This window comes from Odocoileus virginianus, chromosome 15 (assembly GCF_023699985.2).
Source record: "Odocoileus virginianus isolate 20LAN1187 ecotype Illinois chromosome 15, Ovbor_1.2, whole genome shotgun sequence".
NCBI lineage: Eukaryota > Metazoa > Chordata > Mammalia > Artiodactyla > Cervidae > Odocoileus > Odocoileus virginianus.
This window is the reverse complement of record NC_069688.1, coordinates 2,528,967-2,550,704: the sequence shown is the minus strand read 5'-3', so window position 1 is coordinate 2,550,704 and position 21,738 is coordinate 2,528,967. Positions and strand designations below refer to the sequence as shown.

General features: G+C 54.9%; 1 protein-coding gene across 1 annotated transcript in view; it reads right to left on the bottom strand.

The window, feature by feature from the left end:
- The window catches only part of COL22A1 (collagen type XXII alpha 1 chain), a 197,316-nt gene that overhangs the window by 164,230 nt on the left and 11,348 nt on the right, over positions 1 to 21,738 (bottom strand). Inside the window, exons 3-4 of the mRNA XM_070476953.1 lie at positions 5,252 to 5,326; positions 679 to 790 (exon numbers count right to left, since the gene is read on the bottom strand). Of these exons, the coding sequence (XP_070333054.1) occupies positions 679 to 790; positions 5,252 to 5,326 (187 nt within the window). The remainder of the gene's footprint in view (positions 1 to 678; positions 791 to 5,251; positions 5,327 to 21,738) is intronic.

Genomic DNA, 21,738 nt, shown 5'->3' with positions numbered 1-21,738 from the left:
GCTCCTATCTCTATCTATCTCTGTCACTACCTTCCTGTAAATCTATCAAGAGACTAAGACTTTTTCTTTGGCTGTTCATACATACACAGAAATACAGGACAGTGTAGAGGGACTGGAGTTGGAGAACCGGAGTTCGAGGCCAACTTCTGCTTCCTAGGACTATGAGATTTTGAACGGGTTACTGTCCCGTTTTAAAAATATATGCATGAGTGAATGGAGAAAGTGAAGTCGCTCAGTCGTGTCCGACTCTTTGCAACCCCGTGGACTGTAGCCTACCAGGCTCCTCCGTCCATGGGATTCTCCAGGCAAGAGTACTGGAGTGGGTCGCCATTTCCTTCTCCAGGGGATCTTCCCGACCCAGGGATAGAACCCAGGTCTCCCACATTGCAGGCAGACGCTTTAACCTCTGAGCCACCAGGGAAGCCCCAAATCCATATGGAGAGGTGAGTGTAGGAGGACCAGGGGACCAGTAACATCACTGGGAACAGATCAGTTAAGAAACAGGTAGAATTTCCGGGGTCAGTGATGGATGCTTCATCGCAGGGTGATCTTACCAGGCACTCTGTAGGCTAAACCCCTACCCAGTGCTCAGCGAGCAGTCAAGCTCACCGGCTCCTTCCCGCCCTTGCGGAGGCGTCCGGGGCAGGTCTGGGGGCGGCGGGGGAAGCCAGCACTCACTCGGTCCTCTGCACCACAGGGAAGGATCCCATCCGGACGTAGGAGCTCTGCACCCCGTTCTCTCTCTCCCCCAAGAGTGTCTTCACACTGAACAAGTCCATCAGGTCAAAACCTGTCCAAAGAGACGAGACACATCAGAGAGAAGACGGCTGTCTGTGATACTGCAGTAACAGAAAGGTGTCTTTCGCTTTGTTTTGGTTCCAAGAGAGGACCTCGCTCACTGGTCATGGGCAGTAATGGGAAAAACATGATCTTGAGACTCAGGGGAGCAGGCTGGACAGGAAGGGTGGCATCCAGGTCAGTCACGTATCTGTGATGCTGAGCAGCGACATAACCCACAGGAGCCTCGGTGCTTGGTTGTAACAGAAGGTTGACACCTCACCTGAGGCTGTCCTAAGGACCCCAGGTGATCACTCAACACAGGGTAGGAAGCTGACTCAGCAGGTCGGTTATTCCTTGGGATTCTGCACCACCAGCCACACATCCTGACCCACGACCCTCTACAAAACCGCCTGGACCAGCGTTGGGGGCTGGTTTGAGTCCTGCAGATACGGTCCTCAGAGAAGCTCAACCACAAAACCCTCACAGACGCATCAGTGGGATGCATCGGCCTGACACCGCGTCCCCAGGGAAGAAAGTGCTCCCGGCCAGTGAAGGGAGGCCCACCCCGGGGCAGGCACCGGGCCTCTCCTGTCTCCGTATCCCCAGGGCTAATGTGCTGCTCAGCATCGGCAGCACCGAACCTACGATTCTCCAGGAAGGTTCCTCTGGCTCCAACACTCTGGAGCGCGGCCACGGAAAACAGGAAACGAACTCTCACGTTAGGATGATTAAAACATCTTCTACCAAGAAATTCTGTCCTAAGAGATGACTGAGTCATCCAACTTGTATTCCTGAGAGCCTGTCTGTTCCGAATTCTGCACAAGGAGCTGCAAGGACAGAAAGCACAGAGCTCCGACCAAGAGTCTGATCCGTAGTAGAGCCAGACCAACCTGGGCTGACCCTGAAAGTGAAAGCCCTGCCAGGCTCCTCTGTTCATGGGATTCTCCAGGTCAGAGAATACTGGAGTGGGTTTTTCCATTTCCTCCTGACCATGAGGTTCTAGCTATGTGACCTTAGGTAGGGGTGCCTAACGTCTCTGAGCACCCATTTCTTCATCTGTAGAAAGGGGACTATCTTTGCATGCAACTCACAAGGTTTGTGGTGAAGCTTGAATGATGATACAAAGCTCATCATACAGAGCCTGACATGCAGTGAAAGATCCACAAAATAGTTCTCATATTAATTACTTCCCCTGACAATGACTGCAGTCTCCCATCCCACTACCTCTGTCCATGGATTTCATTTATTCATTCAAGATGTATTTTTTGAGAGCCTGCTCTGAGCCAAGCACATGTCAGCACTGGCAGCAAGCTGGGAGAACTGGCCCCCAGAGGTCCCAAGGAGCACCGGCTCTCACTCAACAGAGTGGGTTCAAAATCCCGCGGGCACGTGCCCGATGCCCACACAGCGCAGTGCCGGGGCTGAACAGGAAAGAGGCCTGCTCCTTCCCTTCACAGCACCATCCCTCTTCCTGGAAACTTCCACCTTCAGTTGGGTTTCCCTGTAGCAGTTATTTGTGAGAGAACAAAAAAAAAAGACTTTTCAAAAAGCAAACATATGCTCTACTGCCTAATTCCACTTTCACTGGTTTCCATGAATAAAAACAAAGACTTAAACACCATGAAACTGAACAACAAGCAATTAATGAGGTGGCAGCAAAGGGCACCGAGAGAAAGATGAATTGCCTGCAGTAAATAAAGGCTGGGAAGGAAAATGAAAAATGTTCCCGAGGTAAGCGGACTCGGATGTGACGCTCCGAGAGATAAAGAGGCAATGGTTTAATGCAGAAAGTGTGAAGGGGCACCTCCCTAAAGTCGTGGACTCAGCTGAAGCAAATGGCATCAGGGACACCGTGACCACCGCCCGGAGTCCTTCAAAGGTCTGCGAGGGACCACGCTTCGCTGGACGCCCCAGGCATGAGAGTCACTTCCCAGTCTTCAGTGGGTTTGGCCAAGGTGCACACAGTGTCTGTCGTGGAGGAAGCTGAGCAATTGGGGAGGGGTGGGGACTGATCTGATTCATGCTTCCATCCCTGAAAAGGATGGAATCTGCTGTTGTTCTTCACTGAGGCTCCACTGGTGGAAAGAGGAGCCACTCCAGTCGTCCTACATCTTAAGATGCCCCATTGGCTGCTCAGATTTCAGTAATCAACAGGACAAAACTCCCAATGTGCCTCCCACTGCCTGAAGTCTACTGTCCACAGAGAAATGGGCACAGAGGTGAGCATTGTCCGTATAGTGGGTAGATGGGAAGGGGGAGATGTCTAGGCTTATATAGGAGCACATGGAGTATCTGCCTGGCCCAGCTGAGGAGACATCAAAGAGGGCTCCCGAGAGGAGGCAAGGCCTGGCCTGAATTTAAAGAACAAGTGAAATCTGGGGAGAGGAGGAGGAAAGGGTATCCAAGGTGTGCCTGTTCAGCTCACCTGTGCTGGATGTGCAAAGGTCACTGGACCTGAGTCAGCAAGGTTCCTTCTGAGAATTCCCACTATTACGGGATGTCAGGAACCATGAGAGGGGGAACAAGGAGTGAGTGAGGTGGGTGCAGATCGGGCCAGGCTCTGACGGCCATGTGAGGCGGTCTGAGTTTCTGCAGGAGGTGGAGGCCAAGGAAGGGCTTCAAAGCAGGGAGAAACACAGCTCTGCGCCTGTGTTCAGAGGTCACTCTCACCGCAGGGATGGAGGAGCTGAGGGACCAGGGAGGACTGAACTGGAAACCCGGGGCCGGCGGGGAGGGGAGGGAAGAAGCACTGGGCTGGGACCGTCTGAGACAGTTGGGACTTGGTGATGATTATCTAGACATCAGAGAGCAGGCAGAAAGAGAGACCCATCGGAACGTCTGTGGCCAAGTTTCAGAGTACAACCATGCCCAGCACCTTCTTTCACCATTAAAAAAAAACTCCAGAGAGCACTGCATAACATCGTAGGTGCTAGAATCTGCAGAATGTTCAGTTTTCAGAGCTGGGAGGGGTCCTAAGAGACATTATGTCAGAAGTGGGTAAACTGAGTCCCAGAGCGCCGCCTCCAAATGCCTGATCTGTTCTCCACCCCGTCCTCGTTGCTCCAGCCCCACTGAGCCTGAAGACTAGCTGCAGTCACTTAAGGAAACACCTGGAGATGAGCTTTTGCGAACCACATCTTTTAAAAAAGCTGCTCCCATTACCCATTTGCGCTGAACTTGGCAGGTCTGCAGCACCTTCTCTCCTTAACTCCAGCCTCAGCCCCGGCGAGCAGCTGTGGTGGGACCCCACTGGGATGCTCTAGGAAGTGGGTCAGAGGGCCTGAGTGTTTCTTCACCGGTGGTCACTGGCTGAGGGCTGGGTTACTCCGTGACGCCCGAGCAGGGTTAACCCCCTGATTCATCTCACCTGCTGTGCACACAGGCAGCACAGTCTCCTGCCATTCTAGAAACATCCCCCAGGCACCAAGATGCAGATGCTGGCATGTTCATGTGGGCAGGCAGGGTCCCTGGGGTGGGAGTGGGGGAGTGTGGCACCTACGAGACACCTGGTCCTCATCACCCATGGCTCACTGCCTCGGGAGGGAGACTGCACGTGGGTTAGTACTGGACCCGAAACGCTTTGGGGTGGAGAGATGGGGCTCCCGACCCGGCCGGCACTGGTGAGGAGAGCTGAGCTGCTGTCCTGGAGGGGGAGAAAGCTCCCCTGTGATCACGCACCTAAGGTGTCTGCGGGACACCCGGCCACAGGCAGCAGTAGACAGACACTCATCACCGCCAGGATGAAGGGGAAGCTGGCTCAGCCGTCCCTGCGTGCCCCCAGTCACCCCGTCGTGTACGGAGAAAGCCCCTGCAGTGCTTATTTCTGCTGCCGGCTCTGCAGTCATGCGTCTCTCTGCTCCCTCATCCACTGATTCGCTCCTATATTTATAACTCTGATTCACTCTCTCCCTCACGCCCAAATGCAGCTATTTATTCACCCTCTTACTCGGGCTGCCCATCACTTACTCATTCCCCACGTAACTCATCCTACTTCATTCTCTACCGACACCTACAGCATCACCACCGACTCCCAGATGGAAGGCGTGAATGGCCTCCCCTGGTGGGCGTTCGTGGAGGGGAGCTGCTACCTGCACAGCTCAAACCAACCCCAGGACTTTGGTGAAAGACGGGGATGAGGACAGTACCACCAAGGCTACCACCTTGAGTCCAAGAGGGTCGTGGTCGAGTCCAGCAAAGAAGAAAGCGGAAGTGTTAGTCGCTCAGTCGTGTCTGACTCTTTGCAACTCCATGGACTGTAGCCCGCCAGGCTCCTCTGTCCATGGGATTCTCCAGGTGAGAATACTAGAGTGGGTTGCCATTTCCTTCTCCAGGGGAATCTTCCCAACCCAGGGATGGAACCTGGGTCTGCTGCATTGCAGGCAGACTCTTCACAGCCTGAGCCACCAGGGAAGATTCATGTCTGGCAAACGGCATTGCAAAGCAAGCTGTGCTGGACGGCGGTTTCCCGTACCTGTGATCTCCTTGGTCCCGCCGTTGGTGTGCTTAAAGCGATCTCCCTCCACACGAACGCTGGGGCACAGCACATCTGGGAAGGGCGAGAGGAAGGAGACTGATGAGCAATCATGACGTTCCCTCCGTGGAAAGCGACAAGGCAGAGACCTGCCCACCCCCAGCACGTGGAGCGTCTAGCCGGGAGCAGCGGCAGCAGCAGGGCCACACCGACCGATCGATCGGGAGCTGCGTTTACTGCTGATAAGCGTGGGCCCTACTGCCAGTGCCGTGCCCAGAGGTGACACGCACAGGCAAGGTCCCAGCAAGGAGCTCGCAGTGTGTCCACTAGAGGGAGCCAAAGAGCGATGCCCACAGGATCAACAGGGTCCTAAGTGACAGATGGGTCTGGGCTCCTGGGGGGCCTCAGGATCCAACACCCAGCCCAGCTCGGGAGGTCAGGGAGCTTTCCCGGAAAGGCGATGCTTGGGGTGTCTCCTGAAGCAACAGTAAGACTCAGCCAGCCGGACCAAAGAGCAAAAGAGGACCCAGGCAGAGCGAATGTCACTCACAAAGGCACGAACTTACAGATGAGAATCCCAGGTCAGAGAGGAGTCAGTGGAAACGTGCTGGGGACCCACCCGCAAGATGTCTGTTATGCTGCCTGAGGGAGCTTTAGGTGCCATTCCAGGCAAATCCCAGAGGAAGCAAGACTGCTCAGTTATACAGAAGCAATGGAGGAAGGTCACACAGTAAAACATATGTCAATATATGGCATTACATATCTAAACATCTTCATGACTTCTCACTTTAAAAAAAAATGGGAAGGAAAAGGGATTCTTCCAGTTGCCCTAAAAATCCCAGAAACTTATTGTTACCAAAGGGGAAAGCTCAGTTCAGTTCAGTTCAGTTCAGTCACTCAGTCATGTCCGACTCTTTGCGACCCCATGGACTGCAGCACGCCAGGCCTCCCTGTCCATCACCAACTCCCAGAGTTCACTCAAACTCATGTCCATCAAATCGGTGATGCCACCCAACCATCTCATTCTGTCGTCCCTTTCTCTTCCCGGGGAAAGGGTAGGGAGGGATAAACTAGGAGTTTCGGGTTGGCAGATACAAACTACTATATATATATGTATATACACACACATATATGTACTGGATAAACAACTAGGACATACTGTACATATAACACAGGGAACTACAGTCAGTATCTTGTAATAACCTACAATAGAATATTAAAGAAACTGAAAAAGAATACATGTGTATATATATATACATGTGCATGACTGAATGTGCATAACATACACATATACATACATGTGCATAACTGAATGTGCATAACATACATATATACACATATGTGCATGACTGCTCATAAAATACATATATACATACATGTGCATGACTGAATGCACATAACATACACATATACATACACGTGCATGACTGAATGTGCATAACATAGACATATACATACATGTGCATGACTGGGTGTGCATAACATACATATACATACATGTGCATGACTGGATGTGCATAACATACACATATACATACATGTGCATGACTGAATCACTTTTCTGCACACCTGACGCTAACACATTGTAAATCAGTTATACTTCAATTTTTAAAAATCCTAGACAGAGAACCCACTGTGAATGTTAAAGTCTAGGGCCCTAGTGTTGGCTTCCCTGCAAGTCCCCTAATCTCTTTCTCAGTGTGAGCGTCTGTGATATGGGACACCTTTCAAAGAACACACTTGTCATAAGGTAGCTTGGAGGACGGGCAAGATCAAGCCATAACAGGACTTAAATTTACCATCAGAGGCAACTCAGCATAGACGCCACCCTGCCCTGGAAGCAATCTGGTAACATACATTATTGTAAAAATCACACTTGATCAGGCAGTTCTGTCATCCCACAGATTTCATGTACGATGATTTCTTTTCAGTCCAAGTGTTTCACTGTGGGACCCTTTACCAATCAGCAGTGAGGAGCAAGAATGGGATTCTCCCTGATTTGGGAGGAGGTATTTTTAACATTTACCCCAGAAGGCACCAGAGGTCTGACAGGCCCCAAGGAAGGCGTTATTTTGGAAAGAGCACAGAGCTGTCTGTGTCCAGAACCACATATATGCAAGTGGATGCTGGCGCTGTGCAGAATACAGACCGCGCCACCCAGGACAGCGGCAGCTGCGGGTGACGACCAACTGCTTCAAGGTTGGCAGGCTGCCAGTGGGATGGGCTGGGACTGTGCATCATTTAAAATGAGTTGACTCAGAACTTTCTAGCCTTGATTATGAGCAAACCCCTGGAGTCTGACGGCTGGAGCTCAGGGCAGGCAAAGCCACTGAGCCTCTGTCTCTGCAAATATCCCAGGGGGAGGCCCTGATTCCCGAAGCTGGATGGTCAAAGACAGTTCAGAGGCCACGAACACAGAGAAGATGGAAACATTTCAGAGATGTCAGCATGTGCCCAAACCACTTTAAGACATCAGTCCCCACACCACCTGCCAGTCCCCTCATGGGAGGCATCACTAAGCCCCATACACGCCAAAGCCTCAAGAGGGAATTTATAACTGACTTAATAAATCAGGACAAATGGCTCCCAAAATACACCCTGCATCCAGGCTCCCCAGGGAAGAGGGGGCCCTGGAGGATCACCTCTTTGCAGGGAGTGGGGATGAGCACCCAAAGTCACTCTCAGCCCATAACTACATACCTTTGCCCAAGACATGTCCACCTCTTGGATAATGATCTATTTATTTCCACATGAACTTGCTTATTGGAACTGAAATACTTACAGAGGTCCAGACAGAATCCAGGTCCTGAGCTAGTTTTAAGGACCCACAAATGAGACAACAGTTGTACGATGGCATCCCTGCCTTCAGGGCACTCGTGGGCTGACTGTGGCCAGCCTGGCATGTGTCAGCTCCAGGCAGTGCCAGGGCTGCCCTGACACCCTGGGTCACCTTGCCTCACAGCATCCTCCTCCTTGACCCTCCAGACTCTGATCAGCAGCCCCCTGGGCCTTGCTCCCACTCACCTCAGACTGGGTGAGGACCCCTCAGCAGGGTCCTGTGTCCTAGGGCTGGTGGCACCGTGCTGAAGGCACTGACCAGTGTGGCTGCCTCTCCACTAAGTCTAGAGGCCCGGCTGAGTCTCAGTCCAGCTCTGTCTCCACTGCCTTCCCGGTTCCAGGCTCAGAACCGGAGGTAAGCCCATGCTGAATGGAAGGACCAGTGGATGCCTGAGCCAAGAGGTAAATGCTGAGTGGTAGACCAGATGCCTCCCAGGAAAGGGCTTCATTGTGCAGACATCCAGGTGAGACAGTCCAGAGTCCAGGACCCCAGCCAACAAAGTGGGTCAGGCACTGTTAGCTGCCACCCTAATAGCCATCCCTCACTTCCTCCTGGCGAAAACAATGTCACTTTTATTCAGATGAGCAGCATTGTCAGCCCAGGGAGAAAAGCGGTGAGTGGTACATCCAAGCCAATTATGCCTCCTGTGGTCCCCACCTTCCAGCCGCCCCCTCCAACTAGAGATGCACCTGTGACCCAGTTCTGGTCAAAGGCATAAACACCAGAAGTGCGCGGTGGGTGGGGGCGGGCTGGGGTCTGAGAAAGCCTCTGCTTCCCCTGACGGACGGGGACAGGTAGGCCGAAGGGGCTGGCAGGGGCAGGACAGAACGTCTGCAGGACTGTCTAAGAGAACTGAAGAAAGAGGAACTCCACTGCCCCCAAGTCCAAGCAAAAAGCTTGAGAAAAGGCAAAGGAGCTGCTGAGAGACTGGATTACCATCACATATCCAATCAACATGGACTTTTCAGGTTATCATTCAGGATGAACATAAGTAGCCGCTCTGGAATTAAGGAGGAGAGTGAGTTCTCAGCAGTCAAAATGCGTATTTAATTAGTTCCCGGTGAGCTGGTTGCTTTTCCTTTCTGAAAGGGTGAAAGCACAAAAAAGATACGGCTGATGACAAAGCCCCTGCTTCCCCCGGAGTTCACCCATTGATGTCCGTATTCCCTCAGCCTTTAGGAAGGTAGAACATTCTAGACTTCCTGGGCATGTGATCTCCCTTTCCCCAGGATGGGTTCTTTTTCATCAGAAGCCGCAACAGAGGCTGAGTCTTGGCTGATCAGAGCTGCTGCTCCCTGGGACACATGCCAGGAACTCACTGCAGTTTCCCAGGAAGAAAAACACTTCAACCTGCCCTCAGTTTACCAAGCTGCAAAAAGGGAGCGTGTGTCTGAGCATCAGGGGAGGAGGGTTAGCACAGATGGTCTCTGCCGTCCTCTGCTTTGTGCTGACCCACCCACAGCTCTGTATGGAGGAGACACGCCAGGCCGTCCCAGACATGCCTCCCAGTCCCCTGGCTCCCACTCCAGAGCTTCTCCAGCGGGGGGCGGGGGGGGGGGGGGCAATGCGAGGATGCTGGCAATTACTGCGTGCTTACTGTGCACCAGTCACGCTGGAGATTTGACTCACAATAGCCCTTCAAGGAGGCAGACTGTTCCCATGACATAGACGGAGGAACTGAGGCTGAGAGGTTAAGAAACTCACCAGGTAGAAAGGGTGTCTGGGTTTGAATAAAGGGCCACCTGTGTCTAGAACAAGCAAGCAGGGGTGGTTCCCCAGCCGAGCTGAGCAGCACCAGGAGAAGCTGGGAGCAGAGCCCGAGGGAGGAGGCGCTCACTGCCCATCCATCACCTCGCGGCCATACTGCTGAGGGCTGCAAACCACAGACAGGATGACGATGGTTCAAGTGGGCAGGGGAGGAGGCGGGGGAGGACAGACATGGGCCAGACACCCGGCAGACTCAGGGGGTCATTCCTCCGAGGCCAGGAGGCCAGCCAGGAAAACAGTCCACACACCCCCGCTCCGGAGAGCTGGGCCCCAAGGCCCCAGGGATGAAAGGAATAACGATTAGAACCACGGGCTTCCAAGACCAAAAGCCCACACGTCAAAGTACTGTGCAAGGCGTGTGATGTGGGCTGCTTCTGCCTGGGACCAGAGCTTTCCCTGCGGCCAGCAGATAGAGGGAGACAGCTTGCTCTGCACAGAAACTGCACCAGGCGCGTTGGAACCATCAGCAAGTCTGACTGACTCCTCCTTCCAGCTTTACGGGCCAGGTGCAGTGGTTCACAGATGCAGAAATGAAGGCATAAAGAAATCGGCAGGCTGTCCAAGGCCACAGAGCGAGCAGGAGGCAAAGCCAGCACGCTGGCCCCGACGTTGGCTGGGAACCACGACAGCACGAAGCTTCTCTCCAAGGTCACCCAGCACAGAGGACCCGAGTCTGTCTTGTCTCCAAAGCCTGCGGGGACAGAAAGCCAGCTTGCTACTTCTGGGGGCATGCCTTCTGCCTCTGGACACCCCGACATGAAGCCGGGGCTTCCTCACTCTGCACTGAGAGGGTTCACCTGCTCTCTGACTTCCGCCCGTCGGGCCCGAATGCTTGGGCCCGCTTATACCCGGCTCTGGGCAGGACACTGGGGAACCTGGGGTGGGCAGATGGCAAGCCCCTGCCCTTGAGTGTCCCCTCTGCTGATGCCAAATCCAGAACGGCCTCACTGTCTCTCACAAAAGCGGGTTAGATGTTTCCAGATGGTCAGCATCCTCCTCTCTCCAACCATCTCCAGCTAGCATCCCTCGCTCCGAGCAGCTCCCTCACCCAGGAGAGGGAGATTGGAAGGAGTAAGACCCCAACCTAGGAGCACACACACTGTACACTCCCAGGTCCCGGGGCATAGCTGAGGCATGCTCCGCCGGCAGAGGCCAGTGTTTAGCCTCCTTTGTGACACCTATCAGTGTACTGTTGTGCCCATTTTTCAGATGAGACAACTGAGTCTAAGAGCGCTTAGATGACCTGCTCCAAGCACACCTCTGGTTAGCGGTAGAAGCAGGATTCAGACTCAGTATGACCCCAGCATTTTCACACTTGATATCACAACTCAACATATACATACGGAGTGGGGAAGAACATACATTAACATTTAAACTGTGGCTACCTCTGGGAGGGCAGAACTTGAAGTGGTTTTTGCCTCCTTTCTCTTTTCTGTATTTTCACATGGGCCTTAAAAATATGAAGGTGATTCACTAGTACAGTATTTACTGGTTATCAATATTATACTTTCCTAGAAGGAGGCCTGAGCCTTGCCCTGGTACCCTCAATGCTTAGGCAGCTGGAGACTGTAGGGGTAGGGGGCAGCAGGGTCGCCAGGGGTGGGCAGGGGGGTGCAAGGGCTGTTTCCAGGGGTGGCCTGGAATCCCCGAGGGCAGCCAGGCCGGGACCCCCCCAGGAGGCCTGAAGGATGGCAGGGACCTCGTGGGGCTCATATGTACTTCTGGACCCAAGACATCCTGCCATGAGGAGCAAACGTGTCAACACACAGATGAGGAAGCCCTGCCCTGCTGGAGTCATAGGCCAGACATGGGGGATGCCGGGAGCAAAGGCAGAGAGACACAGAGAAGCAAGGGGTCATCACGCATGATCAGTCTGCAAAGGAAACTGGCTGTTGAGGGGCTCTGGGCGTGGGGGCCAGGACACACGTGGGGTCTGAGAAGACTCGGGCCTGGTGCCCTCTGGGCTGAGAGCTCAGAAGGGCGTGAGCAGCCACAGGAAGGGCAGAGGGTTAGAAGGTCCCAGCGAGGGCAGAGCCCTGGGGAGGAAGCCGCTCAGTCGGCCCAGGGGTGATGGGTGGGGGGTTGTGGGGTGCAGTACCAAGCCCTGCAGTGAAGTCCAGGGAGGGGAGAGGGCAGAGGTGGATCAGGGGACACCTCCTAACCCCAGGCAGGGTCTTCAATTCAGGGCAATGAGGAAATGACTCTGCCCAGGATACAGAGCGGGGTAGGAAGGGGGCAATTCCAGCCCGGGGGAGAGAGGTTAACATGGTGTCCTTGAAAGTCTCCAACCAGGAGGGTGTGATTCAAGCTGTCCCTGTTCCTTGGACCTCCTTCCTCCTGGGGACTGTCCCATGGGCTGAGCACCAGTAGGTGTCACCAGAGACTGCAAGGACCTCCTGCAGGCCAGGCAGGGAGGAGCCTGGAGCGGCTGGAAGTTAGGAGGGCGGCAGAGCCTTCGGCCAGCATCCAGGTGCTCAGCCCAGCAGTGACCGTTAGCACCTGGCATCTGAGAAGCACCTGAACGCAAACCTCCTTCACGCCACATCTGATGAGCGCCTGCCACGTGCTTGGCGCTGAGCCAGTCCAGGGCTCGTGGTGAGGGGCCCTCGGCACTCAGGGAGCTGCCGTCCAGCAGACAGGGTGGAAACCGGTCAAGTCAGGCACTGATGTCTCCAAGAACTGTGTGATCATAACCCCTGGAAGGTGCAGAGGCCAGTGGGGGATGCAAACAGCGGGATCGGAGCTGGCTGGAGGGTCAAGGTGTCTCCACTGAGGTCTGAGGTCTGAGGCAGAAGCAGGCAGGTGGGAGCAGGAGGAGGGTGAGTCATCGGAGGTGCAGGCCAGGGCCGGGGGGCAAACAGGGAGGAGCAACTATGAAATAAGCTGGGGGTGGTCCAGGAGGGGTGGGGACCGACAGGCCCTGGAGAGAGATCCCAACTCTGCCGGGGGCCCCGATGCCGGAGGGCAAGGATGGGGGCGGGGGGCCAGCCAGGAGGTGGCTGAGAGCCACAGGGGTGCGCAGGCAGAGGCAGTTAGGCCCCAGCCTCTCTGCCAAGCAGAGTGGGCAGGCAGGTGGCCGACTAGATGAGGAATGAACCAGAAAGAAAGGATGTTCTGAGTGTCCGGAAACCTGTAAGAAGAACCCATTTGGGAAACAGAGTACCCAAGTCCAGTTCCCACCACCCTGTGTTTGCAAGCAACCGGATCTATGAGCCTGGCTTTCCATCTCCAAGACAAGGCTCCTGGCTTTTGATGTGGGAGATGCCTGTGTGCAGACAGCGTTAACGCACTGGGAGTGGAGATGATTTGGAGAGGAAGGGGCAGAGAGGAGGTTTCAGAGTAGGTCCCAGCCTCCTGCGTCACAGGCTGGGACATAGGAACTGACCAGTAAAAGGGGCTGAGAAGGGGAGGCTCGTGAGGTCGGAAGGGGACCCAGTGCAGGGAGGAGGCCTGGAGGGAGCGTCTCAGAGGACAGGGTCGGACGACTGGCCCCGGAGTGACAGAGTTCACCACGGGGAGGCAGAGCTCACGCCCCAGGCAGCAGGGCCCCGCCCTGCACCCCAAAAGCGCTGTGCGGATGGCCAGGGGCGGGGTAGGCTTCGTGGGGGGAACTGCACTCTCTGTGCGAGGCACCCTCCATCTCCTCCAACCCTCCAAGACAGTCTCCTCAGTTCTAGAACCAAATCCACGCCCTGAGCATCCACACTTCAGGGTCCCAGGAGGGACTGGACAAGAGAAAGGACACGAGGCTCCAGACTCAGGGCCAGGGCCACAGCGATCCCACGGGGCCGTGGCAACCCCATGGGGTCATGGCCCCCTCACCCCAGGATGCAGGTGCCCAGCGAGGGGTCACCTGGCCCAGTCTGTCATCCACACCCCTGAACCCTGAGCTTCTGCAGTATCAGAGAGGAGAGGGAGCAGCCCCAAGGCTTCACACGGGGCAGGGGTCCCATGTGAGAGGGAACCCTCCCTTCCTTCCAATGTGGAGTCTGAGGAGATGGAGAAATAGGAAAACCAAAAAAGTGGCAAAATTACCACATGACTCCAGAGAAGGGTGGACAAGACATGTCCCCCTGGCCCCGGGCAGAGGGGCTGAGACTGGGCTGGGAAGACCAGGGGTGGGGGGAGAAGCGGGAGACCCACGGCGGGCAGAGGCCCCGGGAGCCCGGCTCCGGTGGCAGCACTGACCCGAGGCCCTCGGCATGTGGCCGGGACACACCACCTCCCCGCCGCACCTCAGGAAAGAAGACAGGCTGCAGGAGCACAAATACCTCCTCGCAGGCACACCCCCGACCCCCACCCACCAGCATCTGTGAGTCTCAGGGTGGATGGGCAAGCAAGATATTGAGCCTCTTCTCTCTACTTGCGGCCGCAGCCTCTCCATTAGCAGGCGGCCTGGGGTCAGACTGTGCAGGCTGTATCCAAACTCTGGGTCGTGTCCCCAGACAGGGAACAGAGACAGAGGCCTGAAGCCCTCTGCGAACAGTGGGGCCCGGCTCAGCTGTGCACCGTGTCAGCCCTGCACACCTGTGTGTGTATGGGTGGGGGGGGGGGGTGGTGGCAAGGTGGGGACCAGGGCACCAGGCAGAGGCGGACACGGCCAGCCCCCAGGCCCACCTGCCCCTGGCTCCTCTCCCCAAGGGTCAGCGGGGTGGGTTCCTGGAACAGCCACCAGCCGCATTTCCATGGGAGCCGTGGGGAGGTTGGTGGGTCAGCGTGGCCAGCCTGGCTGCCACCCTCCACCCCAGACAAACCAGCCGCGGGGGCAGCCCGCTGAGCAGAGCCGGGGCTGAGGCCGGGAGGAAGGCTGGGGCATGAGGTCACACGGTCCGGGGTGCAGGGGCCCCCATCTGGGCTGCCCGCCCGCCACAGATAGCTGCCTCCCCTGAGGACTGGCAGGAGGGCCCCCTGGGGCTGTGGAGGCCCTCCCGCAGTGTGGCTTCCTGCCGACCTCACGCAGGGAGTGCGGGTGGGGGCCCCTCTCCTCCCAGCTGACCACGGCCGCTGCCCCGTCCCTTCCAGCCCCGTGTCTTCCCCAGGGCATCACCAGGTGCTGGGCTCTCTAGTCAAACCTCCGCTCACCCCAGGCCTGCCCTCAGACCACCTTCTCGGGGACACCCACCCCGTGTCTGGGGCTCCGCCCAGCCCACCTGCCCAGGGCGCTGGGCTCTGCTCCAGCTCCCTCTCCGGCTCCACCCTGAGCCTGGGGGCACCAGGGCTGTGAGGGGCGGCCGTCGGTGGGGTCTGTGGACAGCACTCAACCTTGCATTCTGGGGCGTCCTTGCCCCCACAAGGCTGCCGTTGAGGCAAGCCCGGCTGAGCAGGAGCAGTGAAGAGGAGGGGCTGGGCGTCGGCCGGGCAGACTGGGGCCAGGGTGGGACCTCCCGGGTGGGACCTCCCGGGCCGCCGTGTCCCAGATGTCACTGCAAGGGGCTTTTGCCCACCTGCTAGTCCCACGTTACGGGGATGGGACCCGTTTCCAGGGACTTATATGTAACACAGAGTGCAGAGCGGGCAGGTTTCCTCTTGTTCTCCTGCCTGGGGTTTGGGGCTCAGGGCCTCCCCAGTGCTGGGTGGGCTTTGGTCAAGGCGGAGGTCACTGGAGGTGCTCAGCTCTGCATCCCAACCCCTGGAACCATGGGTCCCACAGGGTCCACCAGTACAAGCTCCTCTGGTTCAACCTGAGCTCAGGGCAGGATCTGGGGCCCGAGGTAGACACGGCTGCAGCATAAAACACCCAGGCTGAGCAAGCGCTGAGGGACGCCGGGCTGGCCCTGCAGGGGAGCTGGGGCCCCTCCAAGAGCTCCTGTCATCACTGCCCCCACCTCCTTGGTCACTCATCCTTACGTTCGGTTGTTAGACTGATGCAAGGAACAGGAGATTGATTGAAAACAAACAAACAAACAAACAAAACCCCACTATGTGTTCACTACTCGATGAAGCAACACTGGCTACGTCCAGAATACACATAGGTATTTCAGAAGCGCAGAGACACTCCATATGCGCTGGGGTTTTTTTGTTTCTATTCCCCATGTCATTCCTCCTTCTCTCTCTCACCCATATGTGTGTGCTCAGTCACTTTAGTCGTGTCTGACCCTTTGCAAGCCTATGGACTGTAACCCTCCAGGCTCCTCTGTCCATGGGATTCTCCAGGACAGAATACCAAAGTAGGTTGCCATAACCTCCACCAGGGGATCTTCCCAATCCAGGGATTGAACCTGCATCTCTTAAGTCTCCTGCATTTGCAGGCAGATTCTTTACCACTAGCACAACCTGAAAAGCCCCAAAATGCACTGATGTTTAGTAAAACTGTAATTTTATAACTTCCAGGATGAGGCTCAGGAGGAAGGGGGTTTTGCTGTGTGGACCACCCCTCTCTAGATTCGTGTGTGTGTGTAGGCACATACATGCATCCATGTGTGTGTTGTGAGTGGGCATGTTTGTTTTCGTGCCTGTGTGTTTGAGTGCATATGTGTATCTGTGCTTGTGTGACTGCATGTCTGTGATTTGTTGTGTTTATATGTGGATAAACTCAAAGAAACCAGAATCTGTGTCATTAAAAGGACAAAGACAGACACATTTTACAGCCAAAAAGTCGCCAAGAACATGCTGCTTTGACAACTGTTTTCCTTCAGCCTTCCAGGAAGCGTGGGGCTGTATCAGAAGTATAGCAATTAATCAGCCGTATTTCTTGGAAAGCCCCAGACACCCTGTAACCCCTGTGCCCCGCTCGCCCTCCCACAAGTGTGAATCCAGTTCAGCAAGGTCAAGGCTAGCTACAGGACGTGAGAGACACGCAGAAGGCAGGATTCCTCCACGGAGTTAATTATGTAGATGCATACTTATATACAGGCACGTGTGTATATATAGACTGTGAATACGTGTATATACATTTTGCAAGTGCCAATTTCACTGTGGGCTACATTTCACCCCTTTACCAATGCAACACGAAGCCACAGTGGCAAGCGCAGAGTCAAACTCCCTCCCTGAGCCAGGACTCCCGGCGAGGCGATGCCAGGAAATGAGACGGTCACGCCTCGTGCACTCACTCTGTCTGGGATGGCCCCAGGGACAAACAGCGCCGTGGCTGGGACCATCCCACAGCCAGGCAGTGCAAGGGGAGCACACAGACCCACAGCTGACCCTGAGTCCTTTCTAGTCATACCGGGTGTGAATCCTCGGCTAAGACCTGGGATGGCAGAAGGACTTTTTAGGATACACGAGTCACCCCTAAAAAATGGCAAGGCGAGGAAGCACCTATAAAGCAACAGCTCCCGGGGTGAGGGAGCGGGTTATGCAGGATGATGATCAAGACACAGAAGGGAAGGGGCCTTCTGGATAATTTATAATTTATACTGTAATGGGTTGGATTGTATATAATATACTGTATATTACTTACAATATTATATATTAGTTTATAATATAAAATATATATTAAATTATAATATAATGGGTGGGTGGGAACCCCATGCACCCCGCTCAGCACTCCATGAAACGCCCTCTCCAGGGTCACCCCAGGAGACAGCGGCAGCAACTTCAGATTCTCCCAACCATTGCATCAGAACCCACCATCGGGAGTCCGAGATCTTTCCCTCTACAGAGCCAGAGAGTAAACACCTCAGGCTTCACGGGCCACGTGGTCGCGTCACAACCACTCAGCCTGTGGTCGTGTGAGCAGAGCCACCAACAGTATGTAAACAAGCTGACATGAACTACACCCTCCAACAAAACCCAGTGTGTGAACGCGGTGCCTGAGCGGATCCGGCCTGCGGGCTGGACTTGGCCAGCCCGTGCATTCGGTCAAGGATGGGCTTGCCTTCCTGAATAGGCTAGTTCCCTTTACAGAATTCAAAGTGCGAAAACTTCTAGACTCTGCTTGATTCCCTCCTGTGATGAGGAGCTCAGATCCAGTCATGTTATGCCTGAGAACTTCAGTTTTGACTTTTTTTTAATAGATTTGCCATAAAAACACTGCTGTTGTTCAGTTGCGTCTGACTCTTTGTGATCCATGAACTGCAGCACACCAGGTTTCCGGGCCCTTCACTATCTCTTGGAGTTTGCTCCAATTCATGTCCACTGAGTCGGTGATGCTATAACCATCTCATCCTCTGCTGCCCCCCCTTCTGCTTTTGCCTTCGATCTTTCCCAGCATCATGGCATTAAGTAAGATAATAAACAGTGCAATAAAAACAAGAGCCACAGTAAGTTGTTCACCAGATTGGTAACTATCACATTATTTCAGATGAGGAGACCAAGGCTCAGAGAGGCACAGACTCCAGCCCAAGCACCCCTGCTGGGCAGGGGGCAGAGCTGGGATTCCATCCAGTCTCTGCCACAGCTCAGAAGTGCTGGCAAGGCCGTGCCCTAATTATGATGGCCACGAACTCTGTGCCAGGCTACGAAGGGAGCCTTTCATGTGCATGTCCCCTGGGCTCTAGAGAGTAGGTAGTAATAGCACTGTCCTCAATTTATAGTGAAAACTAAAGGTTAAAAAAGGAACCTGTCAAACAGAGAAACTTGTGTTTAACTGGAGCCTTTAGACCTCAGTCCATCTGCTCAACCAGGATCCTACAACACTGTAGTTCCCCAGGGACCAAGGGCAGGCCATGAACGCAGGCCCTCCCCAAACTCTCATCCTGTAATCCTAGCACACACCAGAAACCACGCATTCTCAAAGCGGGTAATATTGCCTCCAAAGGGGCAAAAATGGCTTTCAGGGAGGGGTTGAAAAAATCTGAGAGATCTCAGACGGGGCCCTCCAAAGTCCAACCTACCCAAACACCATAAATAGTAGGTGTGATATTAAAATTTCACAGAAGCAGGCAACGAGAGGAAACAAAACACTTACATAAATTCCCTTCAAGGGAGATAATTATTTTTAAAAGGTCGAGAAATACTGCCCTGAGTGAAACATATAGACTCAATCACCTTTCTGGAAAGTAATAAATATACACATAGGGTCTTCCCAGGTGGCTCAGTGGTAAAGAGCTGGCCTACCAAAGCAGGAGATGCAGGTTCGATCCCTGGGTCGGGAAGATCCCCTGGAGCTGGAAATGGCAACCCACTCCAGTATTCTTGCCTGGAGAATCCCATGGACAGAGAAGCCTGGCAGGCTACAGTCCACACATGCTGACACACACGAGCGTACACAGTAAGAGTAGACAGTTGCCGAGTGTGTGCTCAGGCCATTATTGTGTTAAGCACTTTCCATGTCCCAACCCTCAGATTCTCAGGACACTTGACAAGGTAGAAATGTCACCATCATCCTCTTTGTACCAATGAACAGGACAGGAAGAGGTGAGCTAATGGGCCTGATGCTTCTCCCAGGGTGCGGGGTGCCAAGGCCTGCCAGCAGCCCACGCTGCACTGGGGGCGTCACAGGGCATGTGCAAGCCTGCTCTAGGAGCCTCCCTGCCTCCATAAATCCGCAGAGAGCTCATGACTGAAAAGGCAGGACAACCATCATGAGACCCCAGAAACCAGCAGGAGTGAGCAACGGTCAGGTGGGGAGCACTCAGGACTCGAGGGGCCTGCTCCTTCTGTGCAGCGGGACATACCTGTCAGGAAGTGTGGATGACACGAGCTGCCCTCCCTGGTTCAGCAGAGGCTAAAGGCAGAAGCTCTGGGGTTTGGACGTGTGGGTCATGCAGATGCAGCCGACAGAGGCATCAGGCAGGGGCCTCGTCCGGCGGGGCCGGGCTGGGCGACTCTGCCTTCTTCCCCAAGCACACAAATCAAGAATGAGTGATGGGTGGCTTTTAGTTTTCTGTCACGTTCAGTAATTTTCCAATAAAATGTCCCAGCACGTAATTAGAATTAAGCAACCCCATGACCGTTTCCAGGGTGTGACCTCGATCAAGACAAGTTTTCCTAGGGAGGACCTCCCAGTGACCTTCAGGCAAAGGGTGGGACCCCCGGCCTCGCTTCCTGAGGGCGATGTGATCCGGGAGCCAGGCCACAGGCATCCACGTGGCAGCTCCAAACCCACAGCTGGGGCGGCCGCCGGCTCTGCCCCGGCTTCAGATCCACCCGGGGGGACGAGCTGGGCGGGTCGGCTCGTGGGCACGTGTGTACTCCTAGATGTGAGTGTGTGTATGGCATGTGCAGAGTGTCTGGGGGTGAATGTATGATTTATGGGGTGTCTGTAACTATGTGTGGGTGTGTGTAGAGTGTGGGGGGTGTATGTATGATTTATGGGGTGTATGTAAGTGTGTGTGTGGGTGGGTGGGTGTGCACACACGTGCAAGCACACGCTGAGCTCACCTCCAAGTCTCCGGGCCACACAGAGGGACGTGGGAAAGGAGACAGGGTGGAGACAGGAGGACTAGGTCCCTGGGAACAAGGCCACCAGCAGGGCTGTGCCCTCTCTGATGACCACAAGACTCAGGCCCCGAGGGACACAGGCCCAAACAAACTCCCAGCCCGGACACGCTGCCCAGACATGCCAACAGCCGGGCCCAGGCTCACCCTGGACAGGCTCTCTGGGTGCTCAAGGGGACGTTCCTGGGCGCTGAGGTGCGCTCTGCCCTTGGCTGGTTCTCAGCCCCCTCCCAGCTGGGTGGACTCTGGAGAGTCAAGCCCCCAAGTCAAGCCTCAGTATCCACCCTCGACAGTAAGGGCCCCTCGCAGTAAGGCCTGTGATGCTCCCCTCCTGGGCAGCGTTACTGCCCTGTGCCCGCCGGGCCCGGCCCCTCCTCCACCAGCATCAGGCCCAGACCTCCTGCAGGCCCTTGGCTCCCTACTTGCCTCTGCCTGGAACTCTGGGCCCATCAACCTTGGCGTGAACGGCTGCTTCATGTCATTCCAGCTTCAACTCAGCTTTTCTCTTCTCAAAGGCCTTCCTATAACCTTCCCACTTGAGACCCTTTATCATGTGACCCTCCTCATTTCTTCAAAGCACTTAACCACTCTATGAAATCACATTCATGTTCACTTGATATTTTTTCCCCTCCCTCTCCTTTCTGGAAAGTATCGCCCTAAAAGCAGAATCTCAGATGCTATCATTGACCATCGTGATCCCCTTGCCTCAGAACAAAGCCCAGGAGATTAGAGGGAACCAAAAAATGCGTGTTGAGAAAGTAACCCACGAGTATGATACAGAGGCCTGGAGACTCGCACTGCCGGGAGCTGCTGTCTTCAAAGGTCTACCTGGTCCATTCCCAGCTACAGAAGCACGTCCTGTGATTTACTCACACTGCTTTCTGCTATTAAAAAAAAAAAAAAAGCATAGAACAAAGTTTCAAGTGATTCCCTCACCTGAAGGTGAAGTGGCCTGTGGCCAATACAGTCAAAAGCAAGAAAGAGCCTCACAAGGAATCTCAGCACCCAGCTCCCGGGCCCACCTTCCCCATCCTCACGGCAGCCGAGTCTGTGAGCAGGTCTAACGAGCACAGGGCACTGGGACCCTTCTTGCAGGGGCTGAGGACACGCATAAAATCACCAATTGGTGAAACGCATGGCTGGGGAGGGGATGCCGGCATGCTCCCAGTGAGATCTGCAGGAGAACAATAACATGCATTCCACCTCACACATGAGAAAGCCCCTCTGTGTGTGTATGTGTGTCTCTGTGTGTGTGTGTGTGTGTGTGTGTGTGTGTCTCTGTGTGTGTGTTGTCATGGTAAGGATCGCATCCAGTAGTCAAAACCCACTGGGACAGCAGGTGAACATACAGCACAGGGGAGGGAGAGAGGGAGAAGCCTGCGTATCATGAACCAGAGAGACTCGAGAGGCTCCTCCTGAGCCGTCAGTATAGCCAGCATCCAAGAGCTAAAGGACACAGTCCAAGGCCATGTCCCCTCTCCCCAGGGGAGGCAGGACCACCAGAGAGCGTCCCCAGAATAGAAGCAGGCGGAGGCTCCCCGGCTGTGGACACTGGCAGGCC